Raw genomic sequence first — 22,257 nt, forward strand, 5'->3', positions numbered from 1 at the left:
GGGGCAGCACAAGTGAGACTAAATCTAGAGTTAATGATCTTTGTGGACAAATGTTTGTGGAGGCATGAGAAGTATCACACCGTCTCCAAGTTATAGAATCAGGAGCCAGATAACAGGGATAAATGTTCAGTTCTGACTATGGAGAGAATAGAAGATATCTGTTTCTCTGTGATTCTGTATTAGGGCTGGTGCTTTTTTCATACAGTTCAGAAGTTAACTAGAGTTAACAGTGTAGTGACATTTTGTATATGACATAAAATTATTAAGTGTGGTAGTGTGGGGTTCCTGGAAGAAACAGATTTCAGTTTGGCTTTGGGCCTGACTGTGGAACAGAGACAGTTTTGGTCGCCTTGGTGGATGACCTTCGCAGGAAACAGGATAGGGAGAGTGTGGCCCTGTTAGTTCTGCTGGACCTCTCAACAGCTTTCAATGCTATCAACCATGGTATCCTTCTGGGTTGCCTTTTTGAAATTAGCCTGGGGGACACTATTTTACAGTGGCTCCAGTCCTTCTAGGAGGGGCAGACCCAGAAGATGGTGCTGGGGAACATACTGGCTAGTAGCCTCTGTTGTCCCCCAAGGGCTTATTTCTGTCCTCTGTGCTGTTTAATATCCACATGAAACTTCTAGAAGAGGTCACCCAGGGATTTGAGGTTACAGCATACTGATGACACCCAACTCTATTTCTCCTTTCCATCTGATTCCAAGGAAGCTTTTCCTGTTGTCAGTTGTCAGTAATGTATTGGTGAACAAATTGAAACATAATCCAGATAAGAGAAAGGTGTTGCCGATCAGTTGGAAGGCAACTCAGGGAATAGGGATTCAGCCTGTGGTGGATGGAGTTACACTCCTCTTAAATCTCAGGCTTACAGCTTGGGTGTGCTCCTACATTCAACTCTGAGCCTGGATACCCAGGTTTCAGCAGTGGTCAGGAGTGCTCTTGCACAGTTAAAACTAATGTGCCAGCTGCACCTGTTCCTTGAGAAGTTAGATCTGACTACAGTGACCCATACCTTGATTACATCCTGTTTGGATATACTGTAATGTGCTCTACATGGGGCTGCCTTTGGAAACTGTTTGGCAGGTCCAAAATGCTGCGACCAGGACTGGAGCGTGGTTTTGGTGCGGCTTCTGGACTCTTAGGACGCATGCATCATTTAAACAGCATACCTCCAATGTGACCTGAAGCAGCTTTATTTGGGCCTATCTGTATGGGGCCTCTATTTTGGATTTTCATTCTGACTTATTTTTTAAAAATATCAAAGTGAGTGCAGTTTGTAGTTGCTTAACATCTTTACCTCTCATTCTAGAAAATATTTTCATATTCATATGTCCAATTCTTCAGTTCAACATATGGAGGCTATCTTTTCTGTTAATTGGTGTGTTTATCATTGAAACCGTCAAGAAGTATGGCGAAATAACTTTTCATCACCATCTGTAACTTGATAAGGTTTCTTTGAAATTAAACAGAAAATAGTGTCACACTGTTTTGCAGTTGTATCATGATGCCTTGGTATTATGTTACTTCTCTTTTAAAGGAAGGAACACAATACTGTAACTTCTGTACATTCTATTGGCGTTACTACATGTCACATAGCAAGAACACTGAAGGAGTTCATTGCATCTCATGTTTACATATACAGATAGAGTTTCCCTTATCCAGAATTCCAAAATCCAGAATACTCCAAAAACCAAAACCTTTTCATAAGTGATGGAGATAGTGACACCTTTGCTTTCTGATTGTTCAGTGTGCATAAACTTTGTTTCATGCACAAAATTGTTTAAAATATTGTATAAAATTACCTTCAGGGTATGTGTTTGTATATATGCAACACATATGGATTTTGTGTTTAGACTTGGCTCCTATCTCCTTATGTATGTACACTTGCACTCACATTCGTGGACTTGGAGTCTATAGAGTTTTGGTCCTTTGTGGATGGCAAGCAAGGAGGGACAAAATGGCACGTGAGGGAGCGAGCCATCATTATAACCAATGGGGCTTGCATATCTGCAAAATTTCCAATTTGTGGGGGGATTTGGAACGGATCCCTCACAAATCGGGAGGGACGAGTGTACATGCAAATACAGTCTTTCCAAAATACTAAAAAAAAATCTGAAATCAAAAACATTTGTTGTCCTAGGCATTTTGGATAAAGTTTTCTCTTTATCCAAAGTGCTTTGGATAAAGGTTTCTCTGACAGAGAAGGTTAAATATCTCAGAAAACTACAAATCACAGAATTCCATACCTTGGAGCCATGGTGGTTAAAGCAGCATCAAACTGCATTGTTATGTTTTGCTTCATAAATGTAGGAACTTTGAGTTATATTGCGGGAGAACTAGCATTAGCCCAATCCTGCTCCCAAACAAAACCTCAAATGTTCAAGGATATTATTATTATTATTGTTGTTGTTGTTGTTGTTGTTGTTGTTGTTATTATTATTATTATTATTATTACCTATAAGATACATGATCTAGTGCCATGGAGGGAGAGATGCAGGCCCAGCTCCATCAGGCCTGGCCTAGATTAAGAAGCAGAGCCCTGCCTCCAGTCCATCTGCCTTGGTCCAGGCCTCAGAGGGAGAGAAGAACTGATTGACCTGCTTCCTTTCCTCACCACCATTCTCTTCTCCTTTTGTATCATGCCTTTTTAGATTGTAAGCCTGAGGGCAGAGAACCGTCTAATTAAAAATAATAATAATTGTAAGCAGCTCTGAGAGCCTTTAGGGCTGAAGGGCGGGGTATAAATACCATAAATAAATAAAGATGAGAAATGTTTAGTCCATTGTGTTTCTGAAGCAGAACATCTGTTTACTTTTTGCCATGCATGTGGACAGTCCAATAAAATGGGAAAGCCATTCAGTACTAGAGTTAATATCGTATTGTAAGTGTTCTCTGTATGCATTAGCATGCAGAAAGTCACCCAGCATCTATTGTCTAATCTGCACTAGAAATAATGCAGTTTGACCCCACTTTAACAGCCATGCCTCCATCCTATGAAACCCTGAGGTTTGTACTTTGTTGTAGCACTAAATCTCTCTGACAGAGAAGGCTAAGTGTCTCAGAAAATTACAAATCGCAGAATTCCGTAGCATGGAGCCATGGTGGTTAAAGTAGTGTCAAACTGCATTATTTCTGCAGTGCAGATTGCATCTGTCTGGTTTGATGAAGCTGGATATGTATTGTTGTTAGAAACACTGATCTAAAATTGCAGCTCTGAGGACGATCTCTTCAGATTACAGCTGCTTGCTGTCTTCCTCTATAATTGGTGTGCTCCCCTGTTATTTTTTTTTAATAATTAAAGTTACTTTGTCAACATAATGGTTAAGATGATAAGGTGGTTAGTATTGATCACACCTCTGTATTTTGTTATTTTAAGGAAATTTCATGTATTAGTTGATTTAGCTATTAACGTATAGCTGAACATGAGTCAGGTGTGGGTGTGAGCACAATATTGGAAGAAAGCAGCAATTTCCTCTGCTTGGAAAAAAGGGCATTTATGCTATTCTTTTCATAGTCTGATTTCCCCCTAATTTGATGCTACTATTGATTCTGTCATAGAATCAGATTGCTGAGTCTTTTTGCGGTTCTGTCTTTTGATCACCATTGCTTCATTTGTTAAACCAAAACCTGAGATTTATTCTGCTTAAATGCAGGGATCACTTGTTTTTGAGCACTGCAGGAAGTGGAAATTGTTTCTTGAGCGAATTTGGTCACCAGAGAAGATTAGAATGGAAGGAAATATGGAAAATGTTGCTGGAGAGGCTGCAAATTGCTGTTATGCCTGTATTACGGTGATTTGAAGCTCGCCATTAGAGATGCGCATTTGCAAAACTGTTGAGGCAACTTGAGGATTTCCATGTGATGATTCAGTGGAAATGAATCTGACTCACATTATAAGCATCTATTAAACTAGAACATATTAACAAGGAAAAATGAGACCAAATTCCACAGCTACCATTTATGGGTGGGAAAAAGTGAGTTTGTGAGGTAGGATATATAATTACTTTGAAAAATACATCTGAAAGTTCTGTTTATGGACAATACAGTTTTGTGTAGTTCTCCCTGCCTGCTTTTCTCCCTAGAGTGTTACTTCTGAATTCTAGATGCCTAAATAACATGTTTCTCGCTTGTTTAATTTGGAAGTTTTTAAATGTGTAAATTTAATGTGTGTGTATCATGTTGTGTTACGTATACTCAAAAGTTACAGTCGGCATACGGATAAACTGCTGGACCTGAACAATCCTATCCATCTCTACTTGTAAGTAAGGGGGCCCCGAACAGACAGGACAAAATAAAGCTGCTTTGGGTCACTTTGGAGGTATGTTGTTTAAACGATGCGTGTGTCCTAAGAGGCTGGAAGCCACACCAAAGCCATGCTCCAGTCCTAAGGACTGCTTTGGCACAGCTTTGGCCTCTTAAGATGTGTGTGTCATTTAAACAAATCACATTGGGGGATGATCAAGTTTAAGGTCCCCTTAATATTGTGGGTGATTCCATTAGGTCTTGTGATGACATTTCCTGGATAAATTTGTGGGCAGAGTTGGCATCTTGGTTTGTGGTAAAGCTTAGTACCAGTGTCCCCATCTGTGTCGTGTGTCTTCCTTTAAGTGAGTATCTGTTTAAGGTTTGGAAGCTATCTCTGGGCAAGTAAAGGTCTGCCACTAAGAATCCTTGAAAGAGTGACATTATTGTCCAGAATGGGTTGTAGTTTATTGATGATGCGCCCAAGAGGTCCCAGTTGGGAGCTGTATGTGACCACTAGTGGGGTTCTGTCATTTTCCCTCTTCAATCTGTTCTGTAATAGATCAATCCTGGGTACAAGTCTTGCCTTGTCTGTTTGTTTTTTCACTGCATGTGGTGGGTGCTGTAGTTTGCGGAATGTTTGTTGTAATTCCTTGAGTTTGGCATCCCCGTTTTGTGGGTCTGAACAGATGTGATTGTATTGGAGGACTTGGCTGTAGACTGTGGAACTGGTGCTATGTTCAGGGTGGAAACTGGAGGCATGGAAGTACATGCAGTGGTCCATAGGTTTGCGATATAATGCGGTGCTTAGATGCCCATTTTGTAGCTGTCCAGAAGGTGAACTTGTTCTGTAGATAGTTTCAGGCTGAGGTTGATGGTGACACGACAGAGCAACTTCTTTGGTCTGCAAAGTCATGGAAGAACTGGCCAGCATCATCTCTGTGCACAAGCAGAATCTTCATGAGCACAACTCTGTATCTAGTCCTTTAAGTGCTGGATGAATGTGATATTTCTCTAGAATAAGTGCAATCCTGCAAACCGGTGTGGGATTCCTATAATAAAGGAATAGTAACAAGTTAGGATTACCAGGTCAGGTCTACCCCAGGCTCTGAGATTGAACTCCTTGTGATGTCACTGGTGGCAATATTATTAAACATTGACAACAATGTTGGAGAATATGCCATTCAAATAACACTTTTTCATTGTTTTTATTTGGAACATAGTAAGGAAAGTATATGTACATTCATTTTCAGTGCAGTGGTCTCAGCCTAAAAAGAGGAGGGAGAACCAAGACCCTCATGTGTGTGTGGTCTGCCCAGAATGAAATGCCCTGTAGGGGCATTTCAGGTGAGTGACCCATTTGGATCTTCCTGTGCTTCAGAATGGAAAATGGATATTCAGGATAAGATAATATATAAAAAAAAGCAAGGGAAATATCAGTCCAGGTTTTTGTTGTTGGCTTCCTCCTTAGAGATTGTTGTTAACTGCCATTAAGTTGACTTTGATTTATGACAATCCTATGAATGAGAGGCCTCCAAGTCAGGCTATCATCAACAGTCCTGCTTAGGTCTTGCAGACTCAGGCTTCCTAGACTTGTGTCCATCTCCTAGATATCTCATTATGTACGTATATGCAAATAAAGGTATTCCAAAATACAATAAATAAATAAATAAATAAATATAAATAAACAATTCTGAAACCCAGAACACTTATGTTCCCAAGCATTTTTGATAAATACTTAACCTAAATACTATATTTTGCTTCATGAATGTAGGAACTTTGAGTTACATTGCCCAATCTTGCTCCCAAACAAAACCCCAAATGCTGAAGGATATCATTATTATTTCTATCCATTTGTAATGCAGGCTCCCTTTTTTCTTACTGTCTTCTACCTTGTCAAGCATTTTTTTTTCTAACGAGTCAAGTCTCAGTTTAGTCGTCTTGGCTTCTAGGGAGAGTAAATAACAGAGAATGTGTTGTTATTGGAAAGCTGTCATTTTAAAGATAATCTTGAAGCCTTATCTGCATTGGCTCAGGGGCCCTGGAAGGTTGGGGGATAATAAATAAATGCCTTGAATAAATAATAAATAAAAGCAGTAGCCAATTTTTAGGGCTACACACCTCAGAGTAATGTACAAAGGAAGAAACAAATATAAATATTTACACGTTAGCAATCGTTGTCATATTCCTTTGGTCCTAAATATTATTGTCACATTATTCTGGTTTGAATAAAGGGTAGAGATGTCCTGAGTTTGCTCTTCTGGGTTCAGTTTAACTTGAAAACGTTTTAGTATCATTTTCCAGAAAACACTGATGGGTCTACCTCCTTAAGAGCTCAGTTCTGGCATGTGCTGGGTAATCTTGCTGTCAAAAGGATTGTTGAGAAATACAGTACCACCTTTCCCAAGGTTTAATCCATTAACAGTAGGTAGGAGCTGTAAGAGCTCTGTTAAAGCTTATTTTGTCTATTTAATTCAGGGATAGGCATGCTATTGAATATTTGCTATGGATAGATCTGCTACATAGCAAAGTGAAAGAAAAAGCCAAATACATTTCCTTAAAGACCAGGAACTAAGTAGAGAGGTGGAAGATAGGCGTTCTTGGAGGTGTCTCATCCACAGGGTCGCCATGAGTCGAAGTTGACTCAAGAGCAGATAACAACTACAACAAAGACCAAACAAAACACCTTCTCAGCTTAGTAGAAACGTATTTATTCCACAGATCAGGCACTGTCTGTGAGAGTGCCATCTTCACTTTAAGTTGGAAAGATTTCTGAAAACAGAACTAAACTGTAGTAAGAGAAAGGAATTCAGTTCATATACACTGATGAACAGGAGATGAGTGGGGTTTTTAAAAAAAAATATACAAAGGTAACCTCCTAGTCCATGAATGAAAATGAAATCTACTGTTGGCTAATACTTTTATTAGGATCAACCAAAATCCACAAAAGTATGTAAAAGTAGTTCACTGAGGACGCTTCTGATGTGATCCTCACAACTATGAACGTGCAAGAAGGAAGGCAAAGGCAGCTGTTAGTTTGTTGTTATACATGGTTGTACTTATGTTTGCAATCTAATAAACAGTTAATTATAGAGGCAAATAACTTAATGATTTACCCCAGATCTAGCTTTACGTCTCAACAGTAAAAACCACATAAAAAGCAACATTTCTTCTTAAAGCAAAGCAAACTCCTTGTTAAAACTAACTCAGCTGTTATTCTTGAATCCTTCTCAAAGTGAAGTCAGCTATTCTTGACTCCTTGCCAAACCCAAAGCAAAACCAAACAGGTGTATTATAAATGCTAGGATGATCCTGCATCTGAATTGCTGGCTTATGATTGAATGGCCCATAGTGGAGTATAGTCTAGTATACTGATCTCCTATATAAGTTAAAGTATAAATATAAAGATTATTTACATAACAGTTTAAAAAGTTAAACACATTAAACACTAAAAACATTACACATCATTAAAAGACTACACACAGATCTTAAAAACAGCACCACACAACATTAAAAGTGCACCTCCATTTATTTCTAAAAGTGACAGCAAAAATATTTTAACTTGTTTGTTTGTTTGTTTACTGTTTATTGATGGAAAGAAAGCAAGGACAGGGCCATCCTGGCCTCTTTAAGAAGGGAATTCCAAAGTTGGGAGCAGCCACTGAGAAAGCCCTCTTCCCTTCATCCCATCAAATGAACCTGAGAAGATGATGAGACAGAGAGAAATATATCTCCAGAAGATCTTAGAGCTCTGATAGCCTCATAAAGGGAGATATGGACCTTCAAATAGCGTGAACCAAAGCCATATATGCCACATCATTCTCCTCCAGTATTATTGTGTTTTTGTTGGAATACAGGTTAGATAATATAATGAAAAATTGGGAAGCTGCTTATTTAGTATTGTGCTGACATGCAATACCTTGGTGCCAAGATTTTCAGTTGAAACCTGTCTTATGATTCAGAAGTGTGTGCCTACAGTACTGCTAACTGGCAAAGGATGTGAATCTCCTGTGAAATTTAAAAACTGACTGAACTGAATTATCACATGCTACATGGTGCTGTGGTTTGGACTGTGACTCTGGAGATCAGGGCTTGAATCTCCTCTTGGCAATGGAAATTCACTGAGTGACTTTGGGCAAGTCACATACTCACAGCTTTAGAAAACCTCGTGATAGGTTTGCCTTAGGATCACCATAAGCCAGCAACAAGTTGAAGGCACACAACAGCAATAATCATCATAATAAAAATTCCCTATTATTTTTACCACCTATTTCATAGAATTTTTGATTTAGCAATTTTCCACATTTCCTAGATCATATTATCCTATCCTTTCATTTTCACTGTGATGGATTTGACTTTGAGGAATCAGCTAGGTTCTGTTTGGCAGACATGAATGTAATTGTATAAACATTTGGCAAATAGTGAAATATTATACTGGGTGAGGATGCATGTGGCAGTTAATTTTTAAATAAAGCATATACTGTATTGTATTACAGTGACCTTGAACATTCATTTTTCATAATTTCAGAGTAGTCTACATCCAAAAGTGTGCTAGTGGGCCTCTGCTTGAGCAGTGGACATGTCAGTTTTGTCCTGAAGCTTCCAGTGTGGCCTCTAAGTTTGCTTCAGAGGGTTCCCTAATCCTCCAAAGAAAATTTGGAGGGTTTCATGTTCATGGACTGTAGGGAGGAGGGGGAATTTGTTCTGCTTATGAATGCTGTTCTGTCAGTGGAAAGTTGCCATTCTTTTAGATGAAGATTATTGTTGTCAGCATGGCCAGCCTTCCTCCTCTGTATTTGTTTTTTGCGGGTAGGGTCAGAAATAAATAGGTATAGGCAACTAGCAGAAATAATGGATTATAAGTAACAAGTTACTTTGAATGCTTTTTCTAATAACAAAAGTACAACCTTAGTTATATTATGATTTTATTATTTTACTAAACAAGTAACTTCACTTCTTTTGTTATGCATCTGTCAAGGTGTTTTCTCTTAAGGCTTCATTAAATGGTGGAGAAGGAATTTCACATATCGTCTGAATAAGTGTTGATGAGGAAGTGAGATATGACTCTGGAGGAAGTATGTAAAAAACATTTTTTGTATTAAATAGGAAGCTGTAGGTGTGCTATAGAGTGTCCCTGTTTTCTGTCCATTACAGAGGAATATAACTGTATGTAATATATTTATGTACCTGATGTACCTGGACATTTTAATATTACAGCAACAACAACAACAGAATGCCAGTTGTGAGAAGCAGAACCATATAACTATATAGATTTTAAACTGGTAACTTCCTTATAATTGTTCTCACTTTTACGTTTTGGATGGAATCAGCAAGGAGGTCCCTAGATATAAAATGATGACTCAACGGTATTGAAACTTTTAAAATCACAGGCTGGTATAAATAAACAAAGTTGCCTTTCTGAATGCTTAAACTTTCTAAGCCAGTGGTTAATTAACAGAGCCAGTATAGTGAAGTAGGTTTGAATGTTGGACTCTGGGAGATCAGGGATCCGATCCCTGTTCAGCCATGGAAACCCATTGGGTGGTGCTGGGCTAGTCATACTCTCTCAGCCATAGAAGAAGGCCTTGGAAAATCTCAGAATAAATCTTGCCAAGAAAACTCTCAGAGTGGGTTGCAATAAATCAGAGTTGACTTGAAGGCATATAACAACATTAACTAGCAACATTTTTATAGTATTAAAATGGGAAGGATTTGTTTAGACTAGCAAATTTGTGTCATTTTTATACCCAGTATCTTCTTTTTGTTACTTTTTCTGTGTGCAAATATAAAAGCAATAATTACTTTCATTGGCTCTGTCTAATTGGTTATGGTTCATGTGTGTTGAGTGTGGGTGTGTATGGATGTGGCCCACAACTAAATTACATAGAAATGTCATGGCTGTGGCTATTTGGCAATGGGATTGTTGTTTAGTCCATCAAGAATTTAGGAGTGGTAGCGTCAAGGGAACCTTGTTGGAACGGAAGAAATACTGTTATCTCATTGAGGCAGCTTGAAGCCAGGAAAGTTTATTTTGGCATGGTAACTCTCAACCAGTTGTATGCTTGGATGTGTTTAACATGTTGTGTCTTCATTTTGTCAGTTGTTGTAGTGCTGTTTTTTTTCTCATGACAGGGCTAAACAACTGATTGACTGGGCTAAGATAGCTCTTGATGTGATCTTTGTTTCTTTCTTTTGTTGTTACCCCAGGAATCCCAGACACAACTATGATAGAAGATAAAGGCCCAAGAGTTGTGGACTATTTTGTAGTGGCAGGACTCACCGATACATCAACACTTCTGGATCAAGAAATAAATCGTTCTGAAACAAAGTCCCTTGGTCCGAAGGCTCCAATTACAGATCTTGCTGTCATCATCAAGTCAGCAGGTGAAACGGTTCCTGAGGGATACACGTGTGTCGAATCCACTCCAACAGCACTTCAAGCCAACTTGAACTATGGGAGTCTTAAAAGTCCAGAGCTTTTTCTTTGCTACAAGAGGAGCAGGGACAAGCCACCTCTTACTGATGTTGGGTGAGTTGGCTTTATATTGGTCATGGACAGCAGTGTTGTGGTGAGAAGGGAAAGGATCTATGTTAGTGAGAGAGACTTTGAAACATCTGAAGAGTAGAACTTTGATAATGCCTTCTAACCAATATAGTAGGTATTGGAAAGAAATGTTAGTGGTGGTTTGATATATCAGGAGGGTCAGGTCACTGATGTTTGAGATAAAGGGTGCAATTGTATGTCAGTTTGCTTGGCAGTAAGCCCTGTTAATTCAGTACAATTTACTGCTGAGTCTATGTATAAGATTGGACTGTGTGTGAAAGAAGGTCAAAGAGGAAGAACTGGAGAGAACTACCAGGTCTACTGGTAGTTCACATGTTCCAAAATTTGCCTGAGGAGCCTTTTATGCGAAACTGTCTAAAAATATTATACTGTGCTCCTGATGATGTCAACCAGTGCTGAACTGAACATATTGATGCATGAAGTTGTATAGAATGTTCTAATTGACACATTTTGTTGGCTTAGGACAGTCAACAGTAATCAGCCAGAAAATAAACAGCATGTCTGTCGTGAGAAACAATACTAGAATTGGCATCCTGTGGTTGACACATACAGGCATAAGACCAACTTAGCCAGTGGGCCCTTGATATTGGTTCCAGAACCCCCCCGTGGATACAAAAATCTGTGGATGTTCAAGTCCCAATAAATACAATGGATTGTAAAATGGTGTTCCTTATATAAAATGGCAAAATCAAGGTTTGGAATTTATATATTTTAAAAATATTTTCAAGCTGTGGATGTTTGATCTGTGGACAATAGATAAAAAATCCATGGATATGGAGGGCCAAATGTAATCAGCACCACTGGAAAAATTCAGCTCTGCCAGCCATGATAATCTCCTGAGGCTTTCCTTTACTACTAATTGTACCATGGCATCACCCCTGCCATTCAGTAGCAAGGGATAATGGGGTATGATCAGGCAGTGACTGCTTGCCTGCCACAGGAAGGTGATGTTACTTTCCTAGACCCCTAGAGGATCTCAAAATCATCCAGAAGGATACCTTTGTTATTTTGTGTGTGCGTGTGTGCATGTTCAAATTGTCTGTCAACTTAGGGCAGTCCCCTGAATTTCATAGAGATTTCTTAGGTAAGGAATACTCAGATACGGTTTTGTCAGTTCTTTTTTCTTAAATATAGCCTGTGTCACTTGGTATATGTTGCTGGTCTCCCTTCAAAGTACTAAACCGGCTTGACCCTGCTTATTTTCCAAGATCAGATGGGATCTAGTGATTTTAAGTGCTTAGGCTTTGTAGCCAGCTGATAAAGTGCATTCAACTGCTGCCTGGCTATCCCCTTGTCACCGCATGACTGGGGTGGGGACACTCCATCAACAGGAGAGATATGGGGAGGCTCAAGGAGGGGGAAGGACATACCATTATATCTGGTGGAGCTTTGCACTTCCCAGTGTGATACAGAACTTTGATCTATATATACATGTCTCTCTTTTTCCCCACTTCTGCTCCCATAACAGTTCTTGTAATTTAGAGATGAGGAGCATCTTCCACTTGCATTGTTGTTGAATTGCAGTTCCTATTGCCCTGATCATTAGCCACAATGTCTTGAGATGATGGCATTGCAGTAAGACTATATGTGAAGGGGGGAATGTGTCCCCCAATTTGGTAGTAATCTAATCTGATGTTCTACTACTGTAAGATTGTATAAGGAAGAAGTGGCTTCTGTGTGAGGTTATACAGAGTTCAGGGGCCACATACAGAAAGTCTATAGACAAGAGCCATGTTCTCTGCACTTTGACACGTGCTTTTATGGAATACAGAAACACTGAGATAGGCTTGATGTTTATAGATCACAATAGAGTGATAGCGCTGATAGGTGTTACAGTGCCACAGGATCTGGTGAATGATGGCTTCTGCCTCTTCGAATGTTGTTTATAAATTACTGGTTTTGGACCCTGGGCCATTAGAACAGTGGTTCTGTAGCAACAGTAGTAAACCCATGGCTAGCATAAAACGTAGAAAGTTCATGGTCCATTACATGCTTCCATGTTTGGGCTTGTTAGTCCAAATGTGATTTTTGCATGGTCTGGAACATCTAGGCAGTCAGTCAGATACCCTTCAGATGTTTTGCACTACAAATGCCATCAACCCCAGTCAGAATGACCAATGGTCAGGCATTCTGGAAAGCGTATTCCAAAATATTTGGAGCGTACCAGGCTACTTGCTCTAGTTTAAAAAGTAACTTGATCCAGATGGATGCTTTTGCTATACAGTGGGTCCTCCCCTTACGTGGGGGGATCCGGAACAGATCCCCCCGCATAAAGGAAAATCCGCATATGCTCGCATCCCATTGGAAACAATGGAGCGTGTGTTTGTGGTGGCGCGGGCACCATTGTTTTTCTCTCTGTGGCTTCTGCTTATGCTGGAAGCCACGTATAGTGCACCCGTGTATGGCATGGGCGCGCACTGTATATTGTTCAAAAAGTTTGTGAAATTACAGTTCATATAAATATCGATTAAACTAGAGAAGAGTACAAAAACAACCTTTCATGTCTTTCACTTTCCTTATTGCCACTACATTGTTTAAGAGCGACACTGATGCTGAAGTGCTTATGACGTTTGCTGTAAGATAGCAGCAAATGGTTCTTTTTTAAAAAAAATTGTTGCTTGAGTTTAAAAAATGATTTGCAGACCCATCTTCAGATGAGATCTTTTTGTTGTTGTCATTATCACTGGCATGTACTCATAGTATCTTCTTTATTTCCGTGCATGTCTCTCCCCCCTCTCTATGTGTGTGTGTGTGTGTGTGTGTGTGTGAGAGAGAGAGAGAGAGAGAGAGAGAGATTGAAATGGAAATAAGAGAGCTAAGTATATTATGGTGCATACACAGATATATTTCAAAAGTGGCCAGTGGCAAATGAGTTTTCAGAAACTTTGGGCAAAGGGATGCCACATACAAGTGCATTAAACTGCCATTTTGAAATCTCTTGTCTTAGGTTTCCATTCAATTTTTGGAAAAATTGAACCTGCTTCTTGCAGCTGTTAGCAGGCAATCAGAATTGTCTTGATGTTCCCTATTTTGAGAGTCATTTTTTGCATTTGTACAGAGAGGTGTAATTGTACAGTGCATTGACAAATACAGTGGTACCCCGGGATACGAATGCGCCGGGTTACGAATTTTTCGGGATACGAAAAAATCCCATAGGGATTTATTGCTTCGGCTTACGAAGGTTTCTTCGGGTTACGAAAAAACCGCGGCGCTATTTTCCGCCACCGGAGGGCAGCAGAGAGCTATTTTTCCATTAGCGCCTATGGGAATTCGGCTTACGAAGGTATTTCGGGTTACGAAATTAACCGCGGAACGAATTAATTTCGTAACCCGGGGTACCACTGTAACTTGATTTATATGTGTGAAATACTCATGTGTCCATTATTCCTTGCTCCTTGCAGAGTTTTATATGAAGGAAAGGAGCGTTTAATGCCAGGTTGTGAGGTGATCCAGGCTACTCCATATGGCCGTTGTGCTAATGTCAATAACAGTTCAGCCACTTCCCAGCGGATCTTCATCACCTATCGGAGGGCTCTTCCAGTACGACCTCAGAACTCCTTGGCTGTTACAGACATCTGTGTTATTGTAACCAGCAAAGGAGAAACCCCTCCTCATACTTTCTGCAAAGTTGACAAGAATCTAAATTGTGGCATGGTGAGAATAATATGTTGTCTAAAACAGTAATGAAGTGGTGGGTTGGGCAGAAACTCTGGTTGCTGCTATTGAAGACCTAAATCCAGTTACAACTGCTGAATGGAAAGTCAACACTTATGTAAATCTCATTGCTTCAGTGGATCATACTTAGATTTAGACCTTAAAAAAAACAACAACCAAAAACAAAAAACAAAAAAACCTCTACTCTGCTCCTACCCAACATATTAAACTTTGGATACCATTTACCCCACTTCAATTTCCCCAGCTCTATGTTTCGCCCTTTCTCCACTGTTGCAGCCAGAATTATACCTGTGAGAGAGCCAACTACACTCGGCCCTGCACATTCACAGCTTTGACATTCACGGTTTTGATTATTTGTGAGGTCAAGGCTGTGTGTGTGTGTGTGTGTGTGCGCACTCCACCTCCTTCCTCCCAGACTTTTCTTCTTGAGGCAGGGAACCCCAGGAGGGAGAAGTTGGAAAGAGTGCGCACGCCAACCCTGCCTCTTTCCCCGTCAGATATTTGCCTTCCCCAGGAAGTCTAGGAAAGAGGATTAGAGAGGATGGATCCATCCCCTCTCTTTCCTAGGTGGATGGGTGCCTGGGCAAGGCAGGCTCCCATCTACCTGGGAAAGAGGTTTGGATAGGATGGATCCATCCCCTCCAGGTCTCTTTCCCAGGCGGATGAGTACCTTCCTTCCCCAAGCATTGATACACCCGAAAAAGAGGGGGGGGGGGTTAATCATCCCTTCCAAGCCTATTTCCCAGGTGGATGGGAGCCTGGAGAAGGTAAGCATTGTCTGTCTGGGAAAGTGACAGGGAACCAGTTAAAGGGACTAGAGGGTGGGGGGAAAAGGGGAGTGTGCTCGCCTGTTCATTTTCTCCCACCCACCCCTCCATTTAACTGGCTTCCATGGGGGTGGGGGGAGTTGTTCATGGTTTTTCCATATTCACAGGGGTCTTGTGTGCCTAACCCCTGCAAATGTAGAGGGCTGAGTGTACTGTATTTTCCTTCAAAGCACAAGGTGGGAATAAAAACAAGTGTTGGGCTTTGGAAGAGTGCATATGTTGTACTGATAAAAACTGTGATTCTTAATTCTGACATAAATAACAGCTGCAATTATTTAAATGAAAATGAAAATAGATTTACCTTTGAAACTACTTTTATTTTCTATAATCTATTCATTGTCTCCATTGTGGATAATAAGTTAACTGCAAAATGCACTACTGAGTTTTAACATTCGTAGTGTTTGCAGTATTAGCCATAGAAGCAAACATTTCTTTTCAAAGTAGTTTTCTAAATAAAAGCATTTGGGTTCAGGAAAAGTAGACTTTGTGGTTCTGAAGCCATTAATACATGGCTTAACATAAAATACAGAATCAGAACTAATGAGTAATACCTCTGGTTTTTTTTTTTTAATGGCTTCATGGCCTTAACAACTGCAGCTTTAAATAATAGCTTGAAAGTTTTAATGAGGCATGAAAACAAAACAGAATTTTCATGTTGCCCTGCACACATGATGGTGGTGGTCATTATTGTTCCCATTTATTAAGATTTTTTTTAAAAAAAAACATGCAAACTCTAAATATAGCTATTAAAATAAACAGAAATTAAAAACAAAAACAGTGTATTTATAATGTAGAACTACATTTTCTCTTAAAATCAACATATCCAAAGGATTACCAGTTCATACAAGGCTGGTCTTTAAGACATTAGCCAGTTCTCCATAGAGTCAACTGAGTGATTATGCACACATGTGAACCAAATTGTGTGTGTGTGTGTACACAGACACACACCATTAGTACAAAACTTCAAAGCATTCTTGTATTTTTGTCCATGTTTTCTGTGTCTGAATTTGATATTGACCCTATATGTTCCCTTATAGTGGGGTTCCAGTGTATACCTGTGCTATAAGAAGTCTGTTCCAGCTTCTAATTCAATTGCATATAAAGCAGGTAAAGTTCAAAAAGTGCAGATATATGAAACATTTATGGAGACTGAAATGTATTTTACAGTATTAAATTTTCTTGTTAAATAGATGAGTTGAAATTACTTGATTTGAAGAGCTGCCATGATTTCCCTTTGGTTGAGTCTTGTGTTTCATTAAACAAAAAATGTATTTGAGCATACTTATTCTATCCTTCTCCAAATACAAAAAATGTATTTGAGTATACTTATTCTGTCCTTCTCCAAATAAATTAGAGCAACTTGCATGGTGTCCTGCCCTATCCTTAATTGTATACTTTTAATAAGTTGAGTAGGGATTTGAACAGGTATAGCAGCCTGCTCACTGCATCATACTGGTTTTCAGTTCAGTCAGAATGAATAGCGCAGAACTGCAAAATAAACCAGTTGGAAATCCAGGCCCTGTTGTGCTAGAATGGATTATGCCACCTAGAAACATATTCTTCCAGATTCATGAAGTAAGAAATTCAGGAGTAATTGGGCAAACTATATTTGTTGACCAAAAGACACTGATTCTCTTGACTTTAGATCTGAGTTCCTCAAAAAGTGGAGAGTCAAAGTAGACATGTAGGCTTTCAGGCATTGAGTCATACAGTGTGTTACTGAAGAATGCTGCTTGGCTTCACAGTATTTTGATGGGATTAGCAGGGATAATACAGAGAAGGGCCACTAGTACATCTGGTGGATAGACAGAATGGACTGCAACACAGAATGATGGGCATCTTGACATTTATTTATTTATTCATTTATTTTTATGGTGCCTTTCTCCCAAAAAGGGATTCAAGGGGTCTCACAAGATAGAAACACTTTAAAATTTTTACAATTTTAAAAAAATTAAATATAGACAGATATAGGAAAGCTTTAATTTTGAAGTGATTTACATCAGCACATAAAGAAGTGGAGCAAGCATAGATTGTGGTTTAGTTTTTAAATGTGCCAAAGCAGGCACTGGTGATAGTTTTGGTTATAGATGCTTTCTCTGGCCAGTTTCCAGGGATCCACACATCCCTCTTAGTTTCCAGTCCTATAGGTCATGCCTTCAGAGGTGAAGGACTAGGAATGGCTAGTTTCCATTGTCCCTTTTGTGAATACATTAATGTGGATAAAACTGAATGGATTTTAAATTTTGTTTCATATCATTGTTTCAGATTGCATTATTTCAGATAGATTAATAAGGTTTATCTCCTGATACAAGGAAGTTATATTCACTTTTTATTAGTTGTGTTTGCCAAAAGTATATGTTGTAATCTTGATAAGATAATAGACATCCTTTTTAAAATATTTTCTTTTAAAAGGCCTAATATTCAGATATCCAGAAGATGACTACGAGTCCTTTCCCTTGTCAGAATCCGTACCTCTGTTTTGTCTTCCAATGGGAGCTACCATTGAATGCTGGGATTCCCAAACCAAATATCCACTACCTGTATTCTCAACATTTGTTTTGACTGCTTCATCTGCAGAAAAGGTATGTAGCAATAGCAATAGGATTTACATTTCTATACCACTTAATAGTGAACTCAGCACTCTCTAAGCAGTTTACAATCTGTAAACCAATTTCCCTCAACAAGCTGAGTACTCCTTTTACCAACCTATGAAAGGTTGAGTTAACCTTGGAGTCCTGGGAACGAACTCTGTGGCTGCAGTACCAGCAGTTAACCACTGCACCACCAGGGTTCCTTTGTTGGAGTAATGTATTAATATATTTTTTTCATATGACATACAAACAATTTATTTTTTATTTATTGAAATGAAACATCTTGTTTCTTGAGTTTTGAAATCATGATGTTGTATGCTGTTTAAAATACACAATATTCAGTTCAGATTTAGCCAGTCCTCCATCTCCACTTTTTTTTTATCCATGAACTCCATGGAATCCATGGATTCAAGCATCCATGGTTTGAAAATATTTTAATTTTTTAAAAATGTTTTAAAAATATATAAATTCTAAAAAGCAAACCTTAATTTTGTCGTTTTGTACAAGAGACACCATCTTACTATGCCATTTAATGAGATTTGAGTATCCATGGATTTGGGCATCCACAGGGTGCCTTGGAACCAAACTGCAGCATTTACCAAGAGCCCACTGTACTTAAGACAGACACAGTGCAGTCAATGGACCTTAAGTTAGTTGTTTTATGTGGTGATTATGAATAGATTTTGTAAATGCATTTTAAAATTTTTAGGAAGTATTAGGGTTGAAAATCATGACATATACCTTAAGCTGATTGTGCAGGAGATTGGGGTGGTGTGAGAAATCATTCATAGGTAGCTTTTTTTTTCACAGTGTGTTTTTCTAAATATTTTTCTTGGGAGTGGGAATAAAAGCAATAAATATATCTAAGCTTAAATGCTTCATAACCCACTGGGTGACCATGGGCAAGTCACATGCTCTCAGCCTCAAGGGAAGGCAATAGCAAACTTCCTTTGAACAAATCTTGCCAAGAGAACCCTGTGATAGGTTCACCTTAGGGATGCCATAAGTTGGGAATGACTTGAAGGCGAGCAACAACAAAATTACTTAACTAGGTAGGCTTTAAATCATGGCTCAAAGAAAAATATTTGACAGCCTAAAAGATACTTGTTTCTGGCTCTGGGAACCTCTTGGTTAACAGAGGAGCAGAGATATAGAGCACTTTACTGAAACTGCTTTTCTTCATGTCTTCCCCTCTTGTCATTCAGCACAGGTATATCACATTGAGTTCAAGTTGTTGAGGCCCCCATGCAAGCTAGTATTTGTGTAACGCACTCTGATTAAGCTAAAACATTTGTTCTGAGCAGTCTTGGAAAAGGACAGAATAGAAGAATATGCATATTTAAAAACATAATCAAGATTATCATTTTCAGCTCTCTTTAAATCAGGGGTGGGTTAAGTGCAGCCTTCAAAATCCTGTTGGACTGGAGCTCCCAGCATTCTTCACTATTGGCTATGCTGTCTAGAATGGCACTAGGAATATTGCAGTCCAAATCACCTGGAGGGATGCATGTTACTCACTCCTGTTCTAAATTTTGATGTATTATTATTATTATTATTATTATTATTATTATTAACCTTTATTTATAAAGCGCTGTACATTTACACAGCGCTGTACATACAATCTTCTAATTGGACGGTTGTAATTGTGGCTTTGTCACCATTCCCACTCTCTCTTTGTTACTCTAGGTATATGGGGCTGCTATTCAGTTTTACGAGCCTTACTCACGAGAGCTGCTAACGGAAAAGCAGCACATGCAGCTGGGCCTCTTGACAGCAGTAGAGAGAAAAGTAGTTACTTCCAAATCCATAAATTCCAATAAATGTATCTGCCTTCTATCACACTGGCCTTTCTTTGACGCCTTCAGAAAATTCCTCATGTTCATCTATAAGTTGTCTGTGTCTGGACCGCATCCTCTTCCAATTGAAAAGTAAGTAAAACTCCTCCTCCAAGGCAGCTCTTTGTTTTCATGGGTACAGTTTGAAAAATGAGAAACCATGATGTGGATCTGTCCATTCTGGCTGTCTTATTGGTAGAGTGTGGTATGACTTTTACAACTGCAAACCCATTATACATTGAACAGGCATCTGAGTTTTATTCTGTCTAGTCTACACAGATGGTGTATGGATTGGAGATGACGTTCACATACACACAAACCCAGGGGGTTAAGATTCCAGTTTTGAATTGTTTGTATGTAGTCATTCAATAACTTAATTATAGTTCAGAAGCAAAAGTAGTGCTGTTGATAGACAGCTCATGATGCATTTTGCCCACTGTGCATTGACACTTGAATTATAGAAGAAACAGGACTTTTTGTACTGTGGTGTTTTGTAACTTTGCTGCTGTTTCCTGTTAGCTTTGTGTTGAAGGATAGAAGAGCACTGTTATCACAACACAGATAGGATGTTCATTACCATAGCAATGGCATTATCAGTGCTTCACTCTCCAGATTACAAATTTTACCAGTTAGATTTTCTACTACCATATCTACTACCATGGCAATCAAGCACTGCTCAGAAATGAATGAATAGCATGAAATTGCTGTTCATACATCAACTGCAGTGTACCTGCTAATCCTACTCCATACCATTGTATGGCCAACTGGTATTCTCATTGTAACTAGAGCATTAACATATTAACTACAGAGAAAATTGATAAGGATCTTGTTTAGGTATTTTTAACACACTTCCGGCCATTTCACATGAAGAAAAAGTCAGTTGTCCATATCTACATGGGTTCCATTCTGATAGAAGAAAGTGCGGGATCTCAAGTACTATTATTGTCAAAGGATGCATAATGTGCACCCGACCATGTTGGCATGGCTGCATACATGTGCCACCACTGAGGAGATTATCACATGAGGGACGGGATCACTTCCCTGTCTGTGACCCTGATATCCCATCCATGAAGCACTAGTGAAAGTGTTCGTGTGAAACACTTTCACATAATATCACGCTGATCCTGTCAGTGAAGTGTAATTGTATTAATGGGTTCTTCCATTAATATAAAATTACAGCAAATGACAGGACAATTCAATTTCACTCACGACTGAATGACAGGATCAGCACGATGGGATGTGAAAACCTTTCGCACGATCACTTTTACTAGCGCTTCCCAGACGGCTGAATGTCAGGATCAGCATGATGCAATGTGAAAGTGTTTCACGTGAACACTTTCACTGGTGCTTCCCAGACAGGTGACAGGTTAGCTGTGAAAGTCTTTTCCATGATTGGGCGGGAAGGAAGAGACAGGGAAGGGACAATGACCTCCTGTCTGCCGTATGATAATCTCCTGACAATAATGGAGTGGGCCATCCGCGGATGCTTCAATCCATGGATCGCTAGCCCACTGATGGGCAACTGTATTTTTAAGAGATCCCACAGCCCATGTAAATGATCTGGTTCCTAAATGTTTGTTTAAACATCCTAAATGAGGAGGAACAGCCAAGAAACCAAGAGAAATATTGGTTAATAAGTCCAAACTAAATGCAGCATTTATTAACTATGTGGACAATTCCAGTTTAAAAGTAATGAATTTGATCCAACTGAAATGAAACACTTAATACATTAAATCCTACTGATAATTAAACATATTTTAACCCCATACCAATTGAAACCAGTAAGGCTTACAGTGTAGTCTTAATAACATGTATCGGAAATTAACTTCATTGTCTTTAACAGGATTTACCCTTAGTATGTTTGTTATTGTTGGCTTAAGCACTTTAGCTAGATAATGCATCATCTTCAGAGCCTTTATAGATTAAAAGTAAGCTCACATGTTGTTTCTTGTTTGTAGTTATCTTTTCCATGAATTCTTGTCTAGTGTTGCAATCCCTAGAAGATGAAAAATTAACAATCATTTTAAGTCTCACTCACCCTTCCAGAGGCCAGAACTACCCTATTGCATCTCTTTTGAGAGCCTGTGATTGAAAAACATCATAGAGGGGGAAATTTCATGTCATTAGTTTCTTTTGGTTGTAGTTCATCAGGAGCTCAGTGATGCAGAATTCTAGCAGATGCTGGCTTGAAAACAGAAAAAAAACCAAAAAACAACAACCCAGAGAAATTAGATGTATGAACAACAGTTCACTGTTTCCTATGGGTGATGAGGAAGTGTGTAAGCTTGTGTTGATATCACAACTAATGGTGTCTTTCTTGCATAATCAAAATGATGTTTTTCACATTATTTTTGTGTCAGTAGGCCTTTCAGATCTACAAGAGCTTTTTCAAAAGATTGTGCTACCAAGTTTTTAAAGGCACTTTTTAGATGTGAATTTTTCAAAATCATTGTTCTTTTTTCTCATTCTCTCTCTCTCTCTCTCTCTCTCTCTCTCTTTTTTTTTTTTTTGGGGGGGGGGCA

General features: G+C 39.0%; 1 protein-coding gene across 3 annotated transcripts in view; it reads left to right on the forward strand.

Annotated features, from left to right (window-relative positions):
• DENND4C (DENN domain containing 4C) overlaps window positions 1-22,257 on the forward strand; it is a 98,835-nt gene that overhangs the window by 14,936 nt on the left and 61,642 nt on the right. For all 3 annotated transcript variants that reach the window (XM_042453397.1, XM_042453396.1, XM_042453398.1), the window contains 5 exons: window positions 10,450-10,771; window positions 14,209-14,461; window positions 16,347-16,416; window positions 17,722-17,891; window positions 19,587-19,828. In XM_042453397.1, the coding sequence (XP_042309331.1) occupies window positions 10,467-10,771; window positions 14,209-14,461; window positions 16,347-16,416; window positions 17,722-17,891; window positions 19,587-19,828 (1,040 nt within the window). In that variant the 5' untranslated portion in view covers window positions 10,450-10,466. The remainder of the gene's footprint in view (window positions 1-10,449; window positions 10,772-14,208; window positions 14,462-16,346; window positions 16,417-17,721; window positions 17,892-19,586; window positions 19,829-22,257) is intronic.

Source organism: Sceloporus undulatus, chromosome 2, assembly GCF_019175285.1.
Source record: "Sceloporus undulatus isolate JIND9_A2432 ecotype Alabama chromosome 2, SceUnd_v1.1, whole genome shotgun sequence".
Lineage (NCBI taxonomy): Eukaryota > Metazoa > Chordata > Lepidosauria > Squamata > Phrynosomatidae > Sceloporus > Sceloporus undulatus.